We start from the raw sequence: 20189 nt of genomic DNA on the forward strand, positions 1-20189 counted from the left end.
AAGAGCAAAGTCTTGTCCTAACCCTAGTACACCCAGAGCATTTAAAAGGCGTGCCGGCCTCTATGAAGATGCTCCCATTTGGCCTGCCAGGTTACTGCACTCCCAGCTACCCTCTCACATTCTTTTCTTTACCCTTTTTTTGTGTGTATGTCTCCATGTAGCTCTTTCACTCAAATCAGTTCCATTTAACTTCACCAAAGCAACAAAAGAGAATTTGAGCAGTTATTATGCCAGCCACAGGAACAATAACCTCCATGTTTTGGAGGCTTTAGTGCCCACTACTTTCCTAGCAATATGTTCTAATTCTGTTTTCAAAATATGAGTTATATTTCATATTACCTAGTTATGCATAATAATGCAAAGAATGTGTATTTTGTTTGTTTGTAATGTATCCATCAGGCAGCAAAGTTCTGTTAATCACATGTATTGCAATGTGGGAATGGCACAAAATGAGATAACAATGAAAGGCGAAATATGTTGTGTTGGCGAGGCATGCAGCAATGTCATTTTTCTCTACCAGTACCTAAACTCTGAGTGTGTGCCCGATGAGTACTGATGTGATACTAGTTATTTCTTTTTGGTGCATCCATAGTGTTTGCAGCCCTGAGAGTATACATAAACTTTCCCCCAGAACTCAAACCTGAAGTGAATCCTTCAATAGTTCGCCCCTATCCGTTTCTTTTTCTCTCCCTGTTGCTGTTGAGAAAATAGAGTTCTAGGCACAGAGGCTTATAAGTTAAATCAAGCTTTCTCTACTTGTTAGCAAGATAAACTCTTCAATATTCTCTCCTTCAGGTTCCTTTTAAAATGTGTTTAGTCATGTACTAATAGGAGTGCTGTATGATATTTATTTGATTATAAATGCCGGACATGATCTGTCCGGCTTCCATTTACCCTTTTCATATTTCTGCATAATACAAAGACAGCACTTGGTAAAACTCTGTACCAGTCTCATTGCAGATTTGGGAGGCATCACAGGTTCATAACGTTCTTTGTTGGGAACAAAAAGACTTACACAGATTTAATTGCTGCAAGCGCGTTTAACTCATTAAGAAAAAAATAATATACAAATGGATAAATTAATCAACAAAGAAAGATTCTCACTCCGTTGATGAAGTTAAAGGACTGCTGCAGATCTTCTTTATTTCTTGGCTTCCTCCAACTGCTTTCTATTTGTCTTCTCTTTGATCCATCATCATGTTCCTCTCTACCCATCACCTTCTGTTACTCCCTTTTTTTGGTCTGCATTGTTCATTTTGTCATTTATTTCCCTCACTGTCCATCATCTCACCTGTCATCTGCCATCTTGCAACTTGGCCTTCTTCCCGGCTTAGTGTTCAGTCACACTTGCTCCTAATCTTTCCTCTGATTTCTCCTCCTCTGACCTTACTTTTTCCATTCCCTTCTCTCCTCAACATCCTTCTTTTTTCACCGCCATAGTTTTGACTCTTCCAGCTGCTTGTCACTCCCCCTCACTTCCTTCTCTCTGTTCTTGCTGCTTCGCTTCTCCCCTGCGTTCCTCCTTTGAGACTTCTGAAGTCTGTCTTCATCTCTTGGGGAAAATGTCACGTCAATCTAGACAAGAAGGCTCCTTAGCTGTGCCAGACGAGCAGCTGGTCAATCTACCTTTTAACTGGTTTTGGGTCTGCATTTGCACTTTTCTGTACATACCTGTGGCTCAGGAGCTAGAGTAGGTTGTCCACCTGTCACAGGATTGGCCTGTCGATCCATTTTGAGTGCATTAATGTGTGTATGAATGGGTAAATGAGAGGCAGAACTGTAAAGTGCTTTGGATAAAAGCGCTGTATCAATGCAGCCATTTACAATTCACATACCTACATCTAGCATACACTTTTCCAATCCAGCATACACGTGTCAGTATGCATTTACACACATCCATGTGTACAAGTACGCAGATCTGTGAAAAGGTCTTTGCTGTCAGGTGTTCTTTGTGGCTTTGAGTGTACTGCCAGCTCCGACATATCTGGCTGCCCCAGTGTGGGTGTGAAGGGAGGGTTGTGGCTGATAGTGTAAGCATATATTGGGGTTCAAGAAAGAAGGGAATTCTCTTGAGGTTGGGAAGGGGGCAGCCTGAAGAATGGAAACTGAAAGACTGACATGTGTGAGATACAGAAGAATAAAAGGTGATGGGTCCCCGACGGGTCAGCAAATGAGAAAAGGCAATGAACGAGGTTGCTTAGATGTTGGGATACTGATTTAGAGCCTCAAGACGACGGTGTACAATGACAATGAGGGAGGCATTGGATCAGACGATACATCGAATTTACTCTCATATTTTGGTCAATTGTCTGGCCACGGCCAATATATTAAAATTAATTGGATCATTCCTGAAGTGCAGCAGCAGCTCATCTTGCAGCAGGAGCAGGCTAAATCAACATGCAGGTAATTGAAGGAAAGTTGAGAGGAAAAGAGAGGCTAACAACAAACTTGCACTCACTGTGGCTTGGAAAATGACATTGTTAGGGCATTTGAATTTTTTTTTTTACCTATTTGAGAGGCAGCATAATGAAATATGGGGCACTCATCGCAAAGGCACATCTCAGGCTTGACAAGGCAATTAGAGAAGAGCAGCATCTCATGTGCTGCAACAGCACCTAATTGTTGTAGCTCAAGGTGAAGATGCTGTAAGATTCATGACATTAAATCATCTGAGTAGGTGGTGATAACAACAACGATATTGCACACAAACATTAGGAATCAACACATCTCAGTGCATGTAAAAGCAATAGAAAAAAAGTGGTTTCACAAAGGCACAGCAAAAACCAAAATGTCAGTAGAAAGCATTTGTGAATTATTTGAAAGCAGCAGAATGTAAAAATGTCATTTACGGTGAAAAAGTTAATGAAAGAGTGAAGCAAGGCAGGAGGTAAAAGAGAGAGAGACGGGAGATGAAAGAGTGCTGATAGACAGACTGACATTGCAAGAGATGCAGCAAGAGGGATGACGAAAGCTCAGCTGAAGTCAGACACAGCGGACTGAAGAGCGGTAAGAAGCGAATTTGATTCTTATCAGCCTCTTTTGACTTCTAACTTCTACTGACTCAAGCATTAAGACAAATGTCATAGTGCAGAAGTTAGCGAAGTTCACACTGGAGTTTTGTCTCGGAGTTAATTATAATTCTAGCATATACTGTAACCACTTCAGTTTGCGAGACTAGGAGTTAACCAGGAACATGGATAATTGGAGTCCTTAAAATGAAACATAAGAACAAATGCTTCAGTCGAAAGTGAAACCCTAATTCAGGCATTGGGTGTGCGGTAGTGTAGCTTCAGGGTGGCAGCAGGGAATATTAGGAACAATGAGCTATTGGACATGAACTGTGACGGCCTATTATTATTTTTTAATTGAATACAGCCAACAGAGACATACTGCAGTCTTGACGTAAGCTATTATTTCAAAATAACATAATTACAACATTTTTTAAGTCACTGCAGTCACAGCTGTATTTTCCCAACATTTCCTGAATGACTAGAAATACATCACGCTACTTGGCTCAGACTTTGCCATAAGTTTCCTTACTCCTCACTGCCACTAGAAGAGTGTGGACTAATGAAAAGGTGGATGTAATGATCAGCTGCAGGACAGTCATGTCAGGAAAGACGTCAGCCCACTGCAACAATAGACTACATTAGTTAGGGCAGCTTCTGAATGTGGGAGACCTTTCATGGGTAAAAAGAGGAAGACAAATCTTATTAGTCCAGAAGTCCAGAAATTGACATTGAGACAGTTGTGAGTCTCCGTCCTGATAGTCTCTAAATACAAACTACTGTAGCATGAAGTAAAAAGTCCCTGTGGCCAGTATACAAGCAGAAACACAAAGATGCTTACTGTTCAGTGTTATGTGTCTGCATTAACTTTTGAAGTTCAGCATGCATGATGATGGATTGCCAATGCCGGGTGGTAGACATGCGTTCCCATAATTCCTTACATATGGTGCTGAGCACAGAAGCAGTCTTAACCACTTCATTAACTTTTAATTTCCCATTTGAGTAAGTCAGAAAATAGAATCTAATAACTTTTGTCTGATGTTTGTTGACTGCCATGAGATGTGAAGAAAAAAAGGACATCATGGCTCTGTGCAGTAATCCTCATTAAAACACACAGAGACATTATTAGGCACACGGTAAGTTATGTACCACACTGCCCGTGTATACATGACACTTACATATTTGGCGTTCATCAGTTGTTTACGATGGTTTCAGTGTTGTTTTAGAGATTTGAATACCCGCACTAAATATTAGCTGTCAACCGCAAAACTACCGATACTGTAGCAGCTCTCGTAACATCAAAAAACCTAATGATTTCAAAGTAATGTCACCTCTCACCAATCCTCCCTGTCTCTCTCTTTCTCTCTCTCCATCTAGAGCTAATAGATGGGACCCCCACCTTGAAAATCAACCATGGCTCTGGCACAGTGGTGCTACAGTTGCCAGGCAACGTGAATGTGGCAGACAGGCGCTGGCATCGGCTGGATGTCCGCAGCAACAGCAAGGTGGGACGCTTCAACCATTTAACACCAACCACCATTTATTTAGCACATACACTGGACGGATATTCACACTGAGCTATACTGGCAGATAAAAAACGAGTTGTTTGCCACTCAATGTTACAGTTTCATCACTAAAATCACAAAATGTTTTCCTGCAATTTACATTCAGTATTTATATGTACAGCTCAATTTATCCTTTTTTCACACTCATATTAGCTAATACATGCCAACTAATTGTTCAAGGAAAGAAATTAAATTCGCTGTTTTCAGTTTTGCTAAATGAGCTTTCAGGTGCATTTCAGCTCAGCTGCATTTGTGTAAATACCTAAATATTTTTTGGTCATTTGAGATTGCGCATATGCACTTTCAGATAAGTATCATATATAAAGAAGAGGACACTTGTGCTGACCGTGTTTGCGGATGAGTCAAAAAAGCCAACAGACCACTAACAGAATATGGTTGTGGTGCTCAACTGCATCTGTGTTGGCTTGATGAGGCCGCAGCTTTACACTTCCTGAACATCCACCCACACCTTTAGCCTCAGTTTGACATCAACTCATGCAGCCTGCAGGTAGTTATGAATGGATCTGGTTTTGGTAGCTACATTTATAATAGCAAATTGTGTGTTGCACACATATTGAATGATTCTTGATATAGCCAAATGCAAAAACCACAGATAACGTTTTGGTATATTATATATATTATATATGTGTGACTCCTGCTGGCATGGCACTGAGGGGGAATGTAACTTTTGGTCAGTGTTATATTTACATCTTGCAGGTGACATGTCTGAAACTATACTTCATATTATGGGGCAATGCTTGTCACTACATTTACACATACCATTTATGTGAACTAGTTTTGGCTATTTTCTTATGCACAATTGTGAATGTTCCACTGCAAACCTTCTGAAAATCACTGTCCAGGAAAGATGCTGCACATGGATCAGGCAATTCTGGACAAGTTGAATAACAGAAAAAAGTACTGCTAAGCTCCCCAATTGTTTGATAGTGCCAAACATTAACATGTCACATTTCCTCAGTAAATGTTCTTATAAAGTAAGAATACAGTATATTCTGTGCAATCGATTAGTGATTCCTGTCACAACATTTCACATATGCCATTTCAGTCTATTGTAATCTTAAAGCTGAGGTTCCAGAAATATTTAATCTGATGGAATAAATAAATATCACCCATGTGGCCCCATGTTAAATCTGTTTGACACAATTATTAGGGACACAAATGGGGAAGATATTAGTGGGTGATTTAGTATCGTAGAACCGTCTGCACTGTACAGAGCAAAGGGAGATAAAAGTGGTGAGAGTCAGATGAATGATTGCAATAGCCCTCCTTTGCCATTCTCTACCCAGGATCATTTCAAGTGAATTTGATTCAAGTGAAATTAAGCTAATCTTCATTTGACTAAGGACTGCCTGGAGCACTTCATCTCCAAGGGCTCACACATAACCACTGCCTTATAGTTCTTGCCCCTCTCAAATATCAAGAAGACATTAAGTGATCCTATTTTTAGAATCTTTGATATAACCCAGCCTGAAAGCTGTCTCACTCTGAGCTAAGGAAACTCCAACCAATGTAGATGAGGACCCCTTCAGTAAAAAAACAGGACAGAGTCAGATTTTTGTCAGAACTGCCAAAACAAAAACCCTTTCATATTCCACACCATCAAAAGTTCAGTTTGAAAACCAAATACTGAATAATAACGCTGAAATTTGCTTCATTTAGCTGGTCACTCAAAAGACCCCTAATGTTCCCCAAACCAAACACACCGCTTACACCCCCTTAAGTGCAGGGTAACCCTTTTAATAAAAGCCATGCCCTTAGGAGCCTTGCCTTGCCACTAGTTTGTACTGAAATGTGTGTTCAGTGCAGTACCACACAATCATCGTGACAGAAACACACCGGTTTTGTTCAACTTTGTTAAATTTCTTTTACATAAAAGAAAAACAAAACAACTCTAGGGCAGGATTCACATTGACACGCATAAACACAGAGTACATTTCCTCAGTATAGAGCATGAGAGCAGCCAAAGACTTTGGGTAATATAATACCTTTATTCTGAATTGCATGAATACAACAATGCATTAAGACATTTGTTTATTTTATTAGAACGGGGATTATTCTGCATCACAACAGTATTATTTCACACGTGAATCTGTTCATTCCTGAATAGTCAGCAGCAGCTTATCCAACCTGGTTGTGTGACCTGGTTGGATAAGCTGCTGTTGTGATGGCGTGGCATCAAAAGCAGCAAGGACAGAGCTACGGTCAGTATATTTACTGTACGACTCAGCAGCCAAGAATCTTACCATGAGTCAAGTCAAGGATAAACATTGTAAGTACTAATGTTAATAGATTCATCAAGACTGAGAAAGACCAGCTTGGAAGTAAAGTGATAACAGGTACGAGACCTGAAGTATGAAAGGATAAGTTCTAATTGAATGTTAAAGCAAAGAAAATTTGCTATCAGCTTAGATTTAAATGCTTCAACAGAGTCAGACTGTCAGCAGGAAGATTATTTCAGAGAAAAGGGGAAAGATAGGAAGAGGCCCTGCAGCTAGCTGGCATCTCATATGAGCCCTGTATTCTGAGGTCACATAAGGTTTAATGAGATCAGAGAGATAAGAAGGAGGGAGTTCGTTTACATGTAATCATCAGAAGCACTCATCTGATCTTAAGGGAAGCAAAAATTGGTGATATATGTTGGTTTTAGTCAAGATTCTAACTGCAGCATTCGGAACCATTTGACAACTTTTAGTAGTAGTGTCTGGTAGGCCAGGTAACAAAACCTTACAATATGTTACAATAACGAAATGTTACAATAATCCAATCTAGAAGAAACAATTGCATGAATTAGGCTCTCTGCAACAGTTAAGGACAGAGTAGACACAGGGTAGGATGAAATGTGACACAGAAATCCTTGGCTGTCAAACTTCAGAAGATAAAACATGGTTGTTGAGACTTACTGTTGATCAAACTGGTGTCTGTCTCGAGCTGGGACAATGACCAGCATCTCAGTTTTATTAGAATTTAGGAGCAGGAAATTACGTGACATCCAGGATTTCACAGCAGATAAACAGGCCTCTAAATTTCTAATTTGAACACCATCATCTGCCTTTACAGGCACGTACAGCTGAGTGTCCTATGCGTACAGTGGAAATTAATTCCAAATGTCCTGCACTAATTTATGACTTTTAATATGTCATAAATATTGCAACGATATCTGCACAGTAATTTACACACATAAGAAAGCTTTTTATGACAGATGTGGAAAAAAGTTAATTCAAAGGCAATGTGTTTTAACACAGTACTAATAACTGCATGCTTAAACATTGGCACATACGCAGGGTGTTTTTATCCACTAGAGTAATTGTTGTGATTTTGGTGTACCATGTACTTCTTAGTGTGATCCTAGTGTGAGCTGAAATGTACTTTATGTGCGATGAGTATGTGTGTTTAATGTTACCTGTTTCTTATTTATATAAACGAATATACTTAAATTAGTATGTACATAGTAATACTGGATGGAATAAATGACTCTAGCTGTTTGGAAAGTCTTTGCAAATTGTTTCTGCATAACCACCTTCTTCTTCACTGTTAAATGCAATTAATTGCACAATTATTGGAACATGTTGGTTTGAGATCTTAACCTCTTAACACCTGAATTTAAAAATAAAAAAATAAAAATTATTTGTGTTTTCATTTGCTTTCAAGCTGATGTTAAGTGAAGATTGTTAATTTGTCCATAGAACATAGAAAAGATAGAAATTCAGGTATGTGTAGGTATGATGCAAATTAGCGACAACAGGCATAAACGAGAAACCAGGGCTTGCAAAAGGTTCCTAGGTACGTACGCGACAATCGGCGTGAAGGGGTTAAGTCTTGTTTTTGGGGGGTTTTTGTGCATTAACTGGAAACATAGCAGACTAATATGCACTAATGAAAGAAATGTGAGTCACAGAGGCAGCTCCCACCGTAGTAATAATGGTAAAAGAGCACTTGACAGCAACAGGAGGTGCACTCATTATAATGCAGAGACATAGGGGGCTTTATTAATGCATTTGGTTTCTCTGGTAACAGTAGTTCTATTCAACATGTCCATGTTTGTGTGATCTCTTCAGGAAGTGCGTTTCACCCTGGATCGCTGTTCAGGGGCAGCGGTAATGGAAATGGAGGGACTGGGTAGCTGGTTGACCACCGAGGACCACTCTTCCTGTGAAGTGACAGGCGTTACACCCAACACTGACAGGTACACACAAGCTCCTGAACGTACCTTACATATCCTATATTTTTGAAAGACAGATAATGACCGATCCATCTACCCCAACCTCCTCTTTACCGAAATTTGTCTGAATACTACATCACCTGAGGTGGATGGATAGAAGAGTGTGTGCCAGGGTTATTCAATATGTATTTAATTGGGGCCACATATGTGCATGTTGCCAGATGAGGGTCCATACATTTGTAATTTCCCATTTTGTGCTGCAGTTATGTTTAAAAAGTATGGTATAAAAACAAAATCCTTATTGAAAGTTGAAAGTTATTTCACTAATGTGAATAGTGTGAATATTTACCCATAACCCAAAGTCATAATTGTCGAAATAACTGCACGGTTATTAAAGTTGAATTGGATCACAAAATCCTACACAGCATACTGTACTGTAAATTTATTAGCTGAGATTGTGCAGGGTAGCGTGACAATCATGAGAGGGCTGTAGACAAATATTCATGCCATATACTTGTAATACAGTAAGTTAGTTTTGCCAATAGAAATAAAATAGACTTTTACTTTTGTACCACACTTTGTCACCTTTTAATGTTTTTTATTGAGGCTTGATGAGACTTTCTTTTTACCTTTTGATGGCATTGTGGTTCACCTCAAAGCTGCACTAATCAATATTTTTATATGAACAGAGGATCAAATCAGTCTCTAATTTATGTTAATCAGCTGGCCAAGTGAATGCTAATATTCCTCCATGTCTGCTAGATGTGTAAATATGCAACGATTTGCTAACACATTTGCCATAAAAACTTAAAAAGGTGATAATATGTCAGTGTTGTGTTTACAGCTTGTTCTGCTGTAACAGAGTGGCCCCAAAAAAACTGGCTTTATGTGTAAATCAAGTCATTTTGTTATTCATTGCTTAGAATGAGATAGCATAATAAACCAGCTTTTGTTTGTGGCTGACATTATTTGATATCATGTGTTGAATTTGTAAGGCTTGGTTATAATATGCTGGTTGAATGCTAAAGCAATTGTTAAAGAAATTAAAAATGTTATTAATACTGTGATGAAATGGATATAATTGTGACAGTTCTACCCAAATAACAAGGATTTGGCAGCGCATGTATTTTGTGTACTATGTGCCCTGATTGTCAGTAGTGCCATATGTGTGCGGCCATGCCCCTATGTGTTTTAGACACCTGAACATGAGCCACGTGCTGCAGCTCGGTGGTGTGAACGAGGACATCCCCTACATCTACCCTCAGCTTCAGCACAAACACTTTACCGGCTGCATCCGCAACCTCATCGTGGACAGCAAGGTAACACACTTGTATATGCACCAATGACACATACACACCCATACATAACCACACAACCATTAGCACACCAGCATGCAAGCAAACTCACACCTGTGTTCTAGCTGATAAATGGATTAAAAACAGGTTTCAACATTCACGGTACCCTTGAGCCGTAAGATATGTGTTTTACGCTTTTTACTGTAACCTGAAAACGCTTTCAGATACACATGCACTTCAAAGTTGAAATGGAATATGAACCTTTCCACTCCTGCCCAATCTGACAAGAAAGTCAAGACTTTCAAGTAACCTTATACTGCTCTGTTGGAGTTAAAAAGTCAAGGAATCCATGCTCAACCATGGCAATCCAAGCTCAAGCCTAACAAAACCTGAATCATTTCTGTTAGACAGGCCTCAGGTGTGGTAGCCTTGTGTTAACCCACTGCCTTCTAAAGCCTGACATTTTGGTTAAAATTGTATTTTCTGCTGTAATTTTAAGCTTCGCATCAAATTAACCTCTGAAATGACTGAGATATTTTGCCCCTGCCAGTCCAAAACTGTCAAGTATTGCATCACATAACTGGTATTTAGACTTAAAGGTCTTATTAGACTGTATTTCCACTGATGTGGACAGGGTACCATGTGGGTTCCCTGACAGTCTAAAAGTCACATGGTTGAATGCCAAGAAGATCAGAAATGTCTCTGTTTAGCTTAATGCTCAAAATAGGAAACGTGTAACTCTTTTAGAACCTAATATTACCTTTGTTACTCACTGCTAGTGAAAATGTCTCACTCTCATATTGCTCGCATCTGTTCAAATGTCCAAAATGACATTGCGATTAAGGCCTAATTTACACCTGGTATAAAAGGTGCTCTGCTTGCAGATATGCTTGCAATCTGATCATGGAAGGTTTTGCATACAAAGAAGGCCGGTGGCAGGGGAGCAGGAAACCCTCATCTGTTTTGAAACTTTTGTAGGAGGCAACAGACACTTTGATAGGTTGTTTAGTGGTGCTTGCAGCTGCACTGGACACTGCGGCAATGACTACTTCAAACTGGATAAGAAAAATGACCAACTATTGGCACTGTAGAAGCAGATCTTGCTGGACTCTTTCAGTTTAGCCAGTTCCTCTCAGTAAAGCCTAGTACTTCAAAGGTTCAAGTTTTAAGTCTCAAAACTATAATCAGCCCAGATATGCTTTTTACTGTAGCTGAGCAGGACGTCATTTGAAGCGCAGTATTTTATTTAAACCATATCATCACGCGAGAAACTAGCAAAGCCTTGTATACAATAGCACTCCCTAAAATTAAATATACAATTAAAAGCATTCTGCTAACGTTTATGTGTAGCCAGAGATGCATCCAACTTATATTCTCTCTGCTGATACCAAGTCCAACACTAACTACTTGTCAAAACTCTGTGCATATCTGTTATCACTGTTTTGTGTCTTTTTGAAAATGAAAACCTGTGAACACCACAGTGTGGATGTAATTCGGGTCATGAGTCTTTTACTACACAGCGGATACGTTCAGTCATTATATTGGCTTTCTATAGTATGAAATTATATTATTCTAGACAATCGCTAAAATTGTATTTTAAGAATCACGACAGCAACTTACCTTGAGTCAGCATGAGCGGCTAAATCAAGCGGCAGCCCCACAAGTGGCCAGCACAAACAATTCGTCAAAGATGTTCTTGTTTTGTGTTTGGCATAGAGCTGAAACGATTCATCGATTAAATTGATTAATCCGATTACTAAAAAGCATTGACGAAAATTCTATGCGTCATTGCGTTATTTAATCCATATTATATAGCACACTGTTTCACACGGCGTGATTATGGGATTATTTCAAGCTAAAAGAAAACTACAACTCTGTAATGTTACAGTCTGTCCACCGTAAAACGAAACTTATGTCGCCTTCCGCAACAGCACGACGGCATCTGATCGGAAAGCACCCGGTCTATCATCCAAGGAGCGGACCACAGACAAAGTAATAGCAACTTTACCATTTAACTGAAATCACGATTGATTGTTGAGTTGAAGGCTAGCAAAAGTAAGCCGCAATCCTTTAATTGTAGTGTCTCATTAAATGTATACACGTGCATTTGTTGTTCTCCGCCTGGTTGGGCCGTCAGTCAATAATGTGAGCCTAATAACATGAGCCTACTACTTAACCTATTGGTCACGTCTGGCCACTACCTATTCCATTTAATGAAGTATCAGCACAAACAGGATCCAGTGGATTTGTGGATTTGTGCATTACTAAGCATCCCTCTTTTTGCATCATTCTAATTACCTACTGTACACTAATATTGGTCTTTTTTCAGCATTAACACAACTGTTATAATGTGACTAATTATTAGTACACTGACTTACATATTCGATCTGATTAAATAATTTAGCAACCTATTGTTTACTAAAATAGAAAAACAGAAAATACAAATATGTATCTATGTTTATGACATTTGCACTACACTTTCAAACACAATTGCATACATGGCAAATGTCTGTCACCTATTAGATGAAATACAATTTTTTCCTTTCTTAGTGGTTTTGTTTTCGTACTCTTTATGAGTGTGTGTGTGTGTGTGCGTGTGTTTCTGCCCTTTTTTTCCTCTTTTCTGGTCCCCTGCTCATGTTGTAGGGAATCATCTTAAATCCATGTTTGTGTCTATAATATGCGCGAGCTAACAAAAACCCAATCTGTTGTGGGAAAGAGAGCAGATATTGTTCTGACAGTTTTTTCAAATATAAAAAAGCCTAGTCACCTGATCACTGGTCGGTTCGCTCAAACCACTTTTGACTAGTAGTCTGGAGCCACAAGGCTTTTAGGGGCGGTGTGTGTGGCTGTTAGAATTTATCAGTATCCATTCAGTAAACCTTTAAAGCTATATTAAGATGTTGACTCTCAAAAGTGAGGGGATGTGATTTTTACGTATTAATCCGGAATTCTGGATTTTCCGACCTGAAAATCTGACCCACGTGAATCATGCAGATCTGTAATATAAAAAAAAGACCTGCCAGTTTAATCGGGGTGTCTCTATATATTTTCCTGCTTTTTTGCCCTTTGCGAATTACATGCCTGATTAAAGGATGTAAGTTTTTTTTCTGCTGCAATTCTAAAGGCAAAGATGTACCGGGAGGCTGGGCGAATGTTATGTACTAATGAGAGAAATCTGCATGTTGCGTGTGGGTGGACACAAGGATAATAAATCTCCAAAGAGCAAGCAACAGTAGGCGTACTGATGATTAATAACGGTGATGGACATGTTTCAGCATTGTACGATTTTTTATCATTTGTTGGTGGTGTGGTGGTCTTATTATCACAGAGCGTACTCATGTGTCACATTTGTTGCTATAGCAACATCATCTGTTTCACTTGAGGTATGAGTGCCTGTGATTTCGTAAAGGAAGTTGAGATTTTATTTGTTTTTAGAATCAGAACCAGATTTATTGCCAAGTATGTTTTGAGAAAAGAAAACTTGTCCTGTACTTGTCTTTCTTGGAACATGTATCCATGTGATTTTACTTCTATATGTATGCATATGTATGTGTGTATTTTCGATCAAGATAAAGATCAACTTTATTGTCCCCTTAGGGAAACTTGTCTTGGGCATCAGTGCTGCTGAAGGCTGCAGGAACAACAGTAACACATATGGACACTCACATACATTTATATTCCATTATACTATGGGCATCTGTTCTGTATTTTATTCATTAGCATGTTTCTGTGTTTGAGCCAGACAGAGATACAGCGTGTCAGGACCACGTCACCTCCATTAAACCTACAGAAGTGTGATTTATGGCTGTATGGAAACAGTATGTGGTATGGGTGGATGAAGAAGATAATAAACAAGGCTGGGATGAAGGCACAGACTTGAGGCTGTGTCCAGCTAAAGGGACAGGAAGAGATTTTTCGATTTTATAATTGTGTTTCTATTCTGGAGTTGGGTCTCTCCCCTCTGGCTGTCATTCGTCATCATCTGATTTTAACTCCATTGTCCTGTCGTTATTCTGCTCGTCTTTCTCCCTTCAGCTCTCAGTCTCACATTACTGCTTTAAGTTTTTCTGTGGTTTTGACACAACTCTCACCCTATTTTTAAATACGGAGGTTTGCAGGTACAGGCGGCGTTGGGCTAATGGCTTTTTGAATGCCAGCAGCTTTCAGCTGAAGTTGGATTTGAAATGTTTCTCAGCAAAACGCTGACTTGTAATAGACGATTTAGAACACTCTGGACCAATGTTGAAAACACGTAGTCACTTTAGTGGAAAAACCTGAATAACTGAGTTGAGAAACATGCTGTGATTTTGATGATATCATAACCAAATTAGATTTTTGATACTTTTACATAGCGTAACCATCAGGAACCACTGGCATCACCACAACAACCAGAAGTGAAATCTAAAGAATTACAACTTTATTTCCAATTATGGGAAATTTTAATACTACAGCATACAATGATATTTTAGACATTAGTGTGTTTCCAACTTTGTATCAACAGTTTAATCAAAGCCCTTTCCTCATCCAACAGGACAATTCCCAGGACAAGTTCCAAAATCTTGTGGAAAGCTTCCCACTAGAGGAAGGCTGTTAGTTTTAGTTTTGGAATGAGAGGTTCATCAATATGTGACTGATGGGTGTAAAGTTAGGGTGTCCTCTAACTTGTAACCATTTTTGTGAAACTTTATTCACTGCACAGCACCTTCACAGCTGTATACTTATACTGTACTTGGCCTAGAATTTGTTCTGCACTTCCTGTGGGCAGAGACATTTTTCTACCCAATACCTGAAATGAATCTTGGCAAATAGGGCAGCCTACTGTGTCTCTGTGTGGGGGTGTGACAGTCTTCTCAGCAGAAGCCACAATTTGTAATTTAAGTAGAAGCAGGTGTGTTTTTGCATTCAACTCAAATCGGTCCAAGTGTTTTGCTCACACACACACACACACACACACACACCAAAGTTACACAGATGCACAATCAAATCAATCACAGACACCCCAGTGTGTCTTTGAGGCATTGATTGCTAATGTCCGTGTTTCAGTTCTTGGCAATCAACATGACCGGTCCAAACTCAGCAAACAAAGAAGCTGTAGCTAAAGGTCAGCAACCAATAAGATGCCTCTTTGCTGGAGGTCAGAGCCAATCAGCAGCTCCTTGGCGGCATGACTCATTGTCAGTTTTACGATCCTTTGCATTCCTACGTCGTGTCCGCAGCACCAACAGAACACATAAAGTCTGGGTTAGGCGGAGAGGAGATTGAACATATTAACGTATTTTATGGCATTTGTGAGGGACACAAATTTAGATGTCCAAGGTTCCCCCGTCCTTTCAGCTTTCTGTGCAGTTGGCCATGCTGTTTGTCTGTCAGAAGGTTTGTCCAGTATTTGGTTTGTCACTTTGGAAAGAGAGAATCAGAGAGGGGAGAAAGCGAGAGGGAGAGATTGGAGAAGGCTGCAGTGTACCCTGAGCTCATGTCCTTCAACACATTTTAAAGTTTCCTTTTCAAACTCTGACCCCCCCCCCCCTTTGGCTACTTAACCTTTACCTGTCTATCCCATGTCTACCCCAAACCCTCATACTCTTCTGTCACTTTGCCTTGTTGTCTCCTGTTTATAAGCTACTTACTTATTGGCAAATCTTTCCACTTCCCATCTTCTCACCTAACCTTTACTCACATCTTTCCATCTGTTCTCTTACGTCTTTCCCTCATCTTTCTCCTGCCCTCTTTGTTCATCTTCCTTCTGTTCCCTTCTCCTCCTTCCTCCACTTCTCATTATTCCTTTACTGTCCTCTCATCTTCTCTAATTTACTACCCATCCGTCTCCTCTCCTCCGTTCAGCTGTATGATATGGGCTCCCCGGCCGACTCCCAGTCCAGCTCTCCAGGCTGCCTGACCACTGATAGCAGCTGTGTCAACATGGGCTTTCCGTCCTGTGGCCACCGCGGTCGCTGTCATGGCGAGTGGGGCTCCTTCAGCTGCCAGTGCGTGCCAGGATACACAGGACACCAGTGTGAAGAGGGTAAGCTAAACTTTATTTTTTAACTTTCTTTGTGCATTAAAGGAATACATCAAATTTGTGGGAGATTGTACCATCAACAACAAAATAAAATCATCCATGTGTCCTGGAAATATAATTGGCTGCTTGGCTAAATACATGCAGCAAAGACTATGTTGAGTTATAGCATGTAAAATGAAAGCATAATTGGTAGTAGCTGATATTTCATATTTTGAAAATTAGTTTGTAGTAAAATTGTAAGTAGCATTTAAGGATAAATATTTATGTTTGAATATGTATGTTAGCTATCTGACTGTGCAGTAGATGAAGTAGCATATCAGCACAGTGCTACAGATGCAGACCTTTCAGCTATGTAGCACAGCTCAACAAGATGGTCAGTTTCATGTGAGGATTAAAGAGGACAGCTGGTAGACACTAACAGGTTACAGGCTGTTTTCTCTGACAGCCTCAGGCATGCGGAGCAGCTAAACCCAGTTTTTTTTTTATTTGTAGTGTAAAGTTCTTCAAGGCTGTATTAAATCTAGCTGGCATGAATTTATTGTGAATGTCCTCATAAACATTTGTGGTGGAAACCTCCACTTTCTAAATGTGTAAGCTAAACGGGAATAAACCTTGAGTGGAGTACAGACATTGTTGGATCTTACCAACCAGGGTTCGTGGCATCCTGTATGTAGGTGGGATCTACTCTATTTGTAAATTCATGCATATATGTCCAGCATTTGCCTTTACCTTATTCTTCATGACTGCTGTATAATTCTTATTATACTTGGAGAGCACTATGCAGACCCTTGGCAGCACCCCTATTAAGGATACTAATGGCCTGAAGAAAGGAGCTCCTTGTTGGTTTTGTGGCTGTGGAGGCGTTTGCCTGACTGCAGCAGTTGGAAGAGACTGTTGTTGGACTAAGATGGGGTCTTTAATGACGCTCATTACCCTGGTCCTGCACCGCCTGTTGTACAAGTTGTCTAAATTGTAGAAAGCACCACAAGAGAGGCTTTTAGCCACAACAACATTTTTGAGAGAATAACCAAAAATCCCTTTCTTTAATAGTTAAATTCTGCTTAGACAACTACATTGGTCCTAAACTGTAAACTCTAATGCTTTGTGCCAACAGTGATTCTTATGCTCAATGATTTCTGTTTACTATCCTCTGTGGACCCTACCATGCCTCCAGACAACCAATAGGTGGCAGATAGACAGTCTTGCAATGAATAATTCAGTGAATTAACCAGTGAGAGAATGTGAATTAATCACTGTCCATGTTCATTAGATGATTTATATAAGGCAACAAGACAATCTGTGAAAGAAGAAAAAGTAGTGTTTAACACAATTGTCACAAACAGACTGTGTTTATGTGATTTATCTCAATTACATTTACAAGCCCATGAAAACACACACTGGATGCAACCTGGCAATCCAGAGCAAAAGAAGGGGGAAAAGATCCTTTTATGGGCTGTCCCCAAATTTAAGGGATTAACATGCCAACCATGCCAACGTTACCTTTTGGAGTCCGGGCACCTTTGTTGCATCTCTCTCCCTCAATTTCTGTAATCTGTTTACTGTCTGTATTACTATAAATAGGACCCATTTTATGTCTGTTCTGAACTTGACTTATGTACAGATTGTGCCTGGAGATGCCATAGGTGAAATATTTTTACACATGATATTAAATTGCTTTTCTGCAGTTACATTCACATAAAATGTTGATGTCTTACAAAAACAAACTGTAGTAATATTTAATTCCACAAAGGTACACAGTTACATTCCACCTCACCAAGTTAGCATTCAGACCAAATGCACCCTTGCGTTACAAAAATGCAAACGAAGCAAGCGGCTGCGTTGGTGTGAGACAATGAAATATGATCCAGGGAGTCCAGTCAGATATAGTCTCTTACTCTGTGCAGTAAGTTTGAACGTTTACTGCACAGAGGTTTCTATTTATTATTATAAAGAAGGATTTTACTGCACTGAAAAGTTATCACAGTGTTTTAACTTTCATTGTGACACTACTGCACACTACTGGCTCTTAAATGGAATTAACTGTCATTGGAGCTGTTTCTATCTCTGCATTTATGTAGTTAATAGGGGTGTGACAAAACACTCACAAGACGACACGATACACGATATTGGGTTCACGAGATCTAGACGAGATATTAACACTAAAGAAATCTTCAATGCTGAATTATATGTGAATCTTCATCAATGAACAGTTCATTTCATGCATTCTGCTGAATTTTTCTGCACCAATTTTTGGTGGAATTTATGTAAAGGGAAACACAGTATTCAGGGGACAATTCAATATAATGCAGTTAGGCTCTCAGGCATTCTGTATTGCTATCAGATATGTTTTCTCCTGTAGATCCTTTACTCATGTAATATTATTCCCGCTGAGTCAACACACGTATATGTTCTTCCCTCCAAGATGCAAGGTAATATTAGGAAGAAAGAGCAGTAAGAAAACAACTTTCTTTATGAACAAGCAATTTATAATAAGGTAAGATTATTGAAAACTGATAGTGTGTCCACAAATCTCCTACAAACTGCTCTGTGGCTGACAAGATGGAGTTTTGAGAAGACACAGCTGATCCGTTGCATACTTCATGCCTAGTAGAAACCAAAAATGTAAGATTTAACATTGCCTTCAAGCAGGATCTCATGAACCACTCAACGTTGTCAAAGTTACATAAAGAGAGACAAAGAGGGAGAGGTGGAAGCAAAATTTAACTTGCATATGCTATGCGATGGAGGCATGGCTTTGAAAACATTTTAGGTGTGCTTGGTTTAGTCTGCCTGGAATGCACAAAATCCACTTCTGGGAACATGGGTCTAAGAAAGAACCAAGCATGACCCAAGCTAAACCACACATACATATTCTATCTTGTGTAATTTGCATATCCTGCCCTGCCACCAGCTCTCTGCATGTGGGGGGACTTGTGAAACTGATTTAGTTGAAGTTACTCCAGGTCACTTCCCCCTGTATTGAAGCATCTTCTAATTGGATAAAATGTGAAAATGTGATCATGAGTTGGATTTAAAACTTTAATTGTGTTTATTCTCAATCATAGCACCATCTGACTGTGTTTGTGTATTTGTGTGTGTGTGTGTGTGTGTGTGTGTGTAATAACATCAGAGGTCTCAGAGTATTCCTTTGATGGGCACAGTCACGTGCATTACCAGTTGGCGTCCCCGTTGCCGGCCCGGAGGACATGGGTTCAAGCCCTGGTTCGAACCCGCAAACACAGCAGCACCATCCTACATCTGATCTCGAAGGGGCAGACTGAATACCTACGACTAGAGGTAAGACTGCTGTGTGTGTGCTGTATATTCTGTTTATTCTAATGGAAAGAAACACAAATGTAGAAGCAGGCCTATGTTGTCTTATGTTAACATTAAAATTAGTGCATTGCCTAGTCACAGGGTTCGTTTGGGCAGAAGTTAGCAGTCGCACTCAGGTGCGCACCAAAAGCGGACCAAACCAGCACACTGACACCTCCTTGAAAAGGTGTCAAACGAAATATGGTACGGTTCGCTTGTGAACCACCACAGGATTTTATGATAGCAGATATGTGATCTGAGCATTATTTCAAAAGCTAAATCCCTAATAAATCCATCTGCTGACTGTGTAATGTGTTCAAGCAGTGGTCTTATAATTGTGATGTGTATAAGCCATGGAAAGGCTATATTTATGCAAATCATTTGGTAACCATGTATACATGTCTCCCTGGGTATTTTGCCTGATTAATAGGTCAAAAGCTGTTAAAAAAAAGGGGGCGCAGTACTCTGTGTACTTTGTCAGTTCATTAAGTCCATAAAACATTTTGTGACAGGACCCCACAGTTATATGCCATGAATCATTACTGTACTCCTTTTCGTCCTGTCATTATTCATTCATTCAGTCGATATATCGAATATTATTAAAAATACTTATAATGAGTTTTTTTTAGCTCTTTGTAATACACATCAGAGGTATTAAAATAATGCTGGATAATCAGTCACTGTAATTTGATTTCCCCATGTGGGTCCTGAAGATGCAGGATGACAATTGCCAAATCTGTCCAATCAACAAGTTACCAGTTATCAGTCTGTATAACTTCATTGTTACTCCTCTTGGGTCGTTTG

General features: G+C 39.6%; 1 protein-coding gene across 1 annotated transcript in view; it reads left to right on the top strand.

Moving 5' to 3' along the window:
* The window catches only part of si:ch211-186j3.6 (neural-cadherin), a 298231-nt gene that overhangs the window by 228434 nt on the left and 49608 nt on the right, over positions 1 to 20189 (top strand). Inside the window, exons 28-32 of the mRNA XM_038700849.1 lie at positions 4386 to 4513; positions 8650 to 8777; positions 9949 to 10072; positions 15893 to 16073; positions 19201 to 19367. Of these exons, the coding sequence (XP_038556777.1) occupies positions 4386 to 4513; positions 8650 to 8777; positions 9949 to 10072; positions 15893 to 16073; positions 19201 to 19367 (728 nt within the window). The remainder of the gene's footprint in view (positions 1 to 4385; positions 4514 to 8649; positions 8778 to 9948; positions 10073 to 15892; positions 16074 to 19200; positions 19368 to 20189) is intronic.

Source organism: Micropterus salmoides, unplaced genomic scaffold, assembly GCF_014851395.1.
Source record: "Micropterus salmoides isolate LMB-PRFRI ecotype aquatic unplaced genomic scaffold, ASM1485139v1 Ms_hic_scaffold_6, whole genome shotgun sequence".
Classification (NCBI taxonomy): domain Eukaryota; kingdom Metazoa; phylum Chordata; class Actinopteri; order Centrarchiformes; family Centrarchidae; genus Micropterus; species Micropterus salmoides.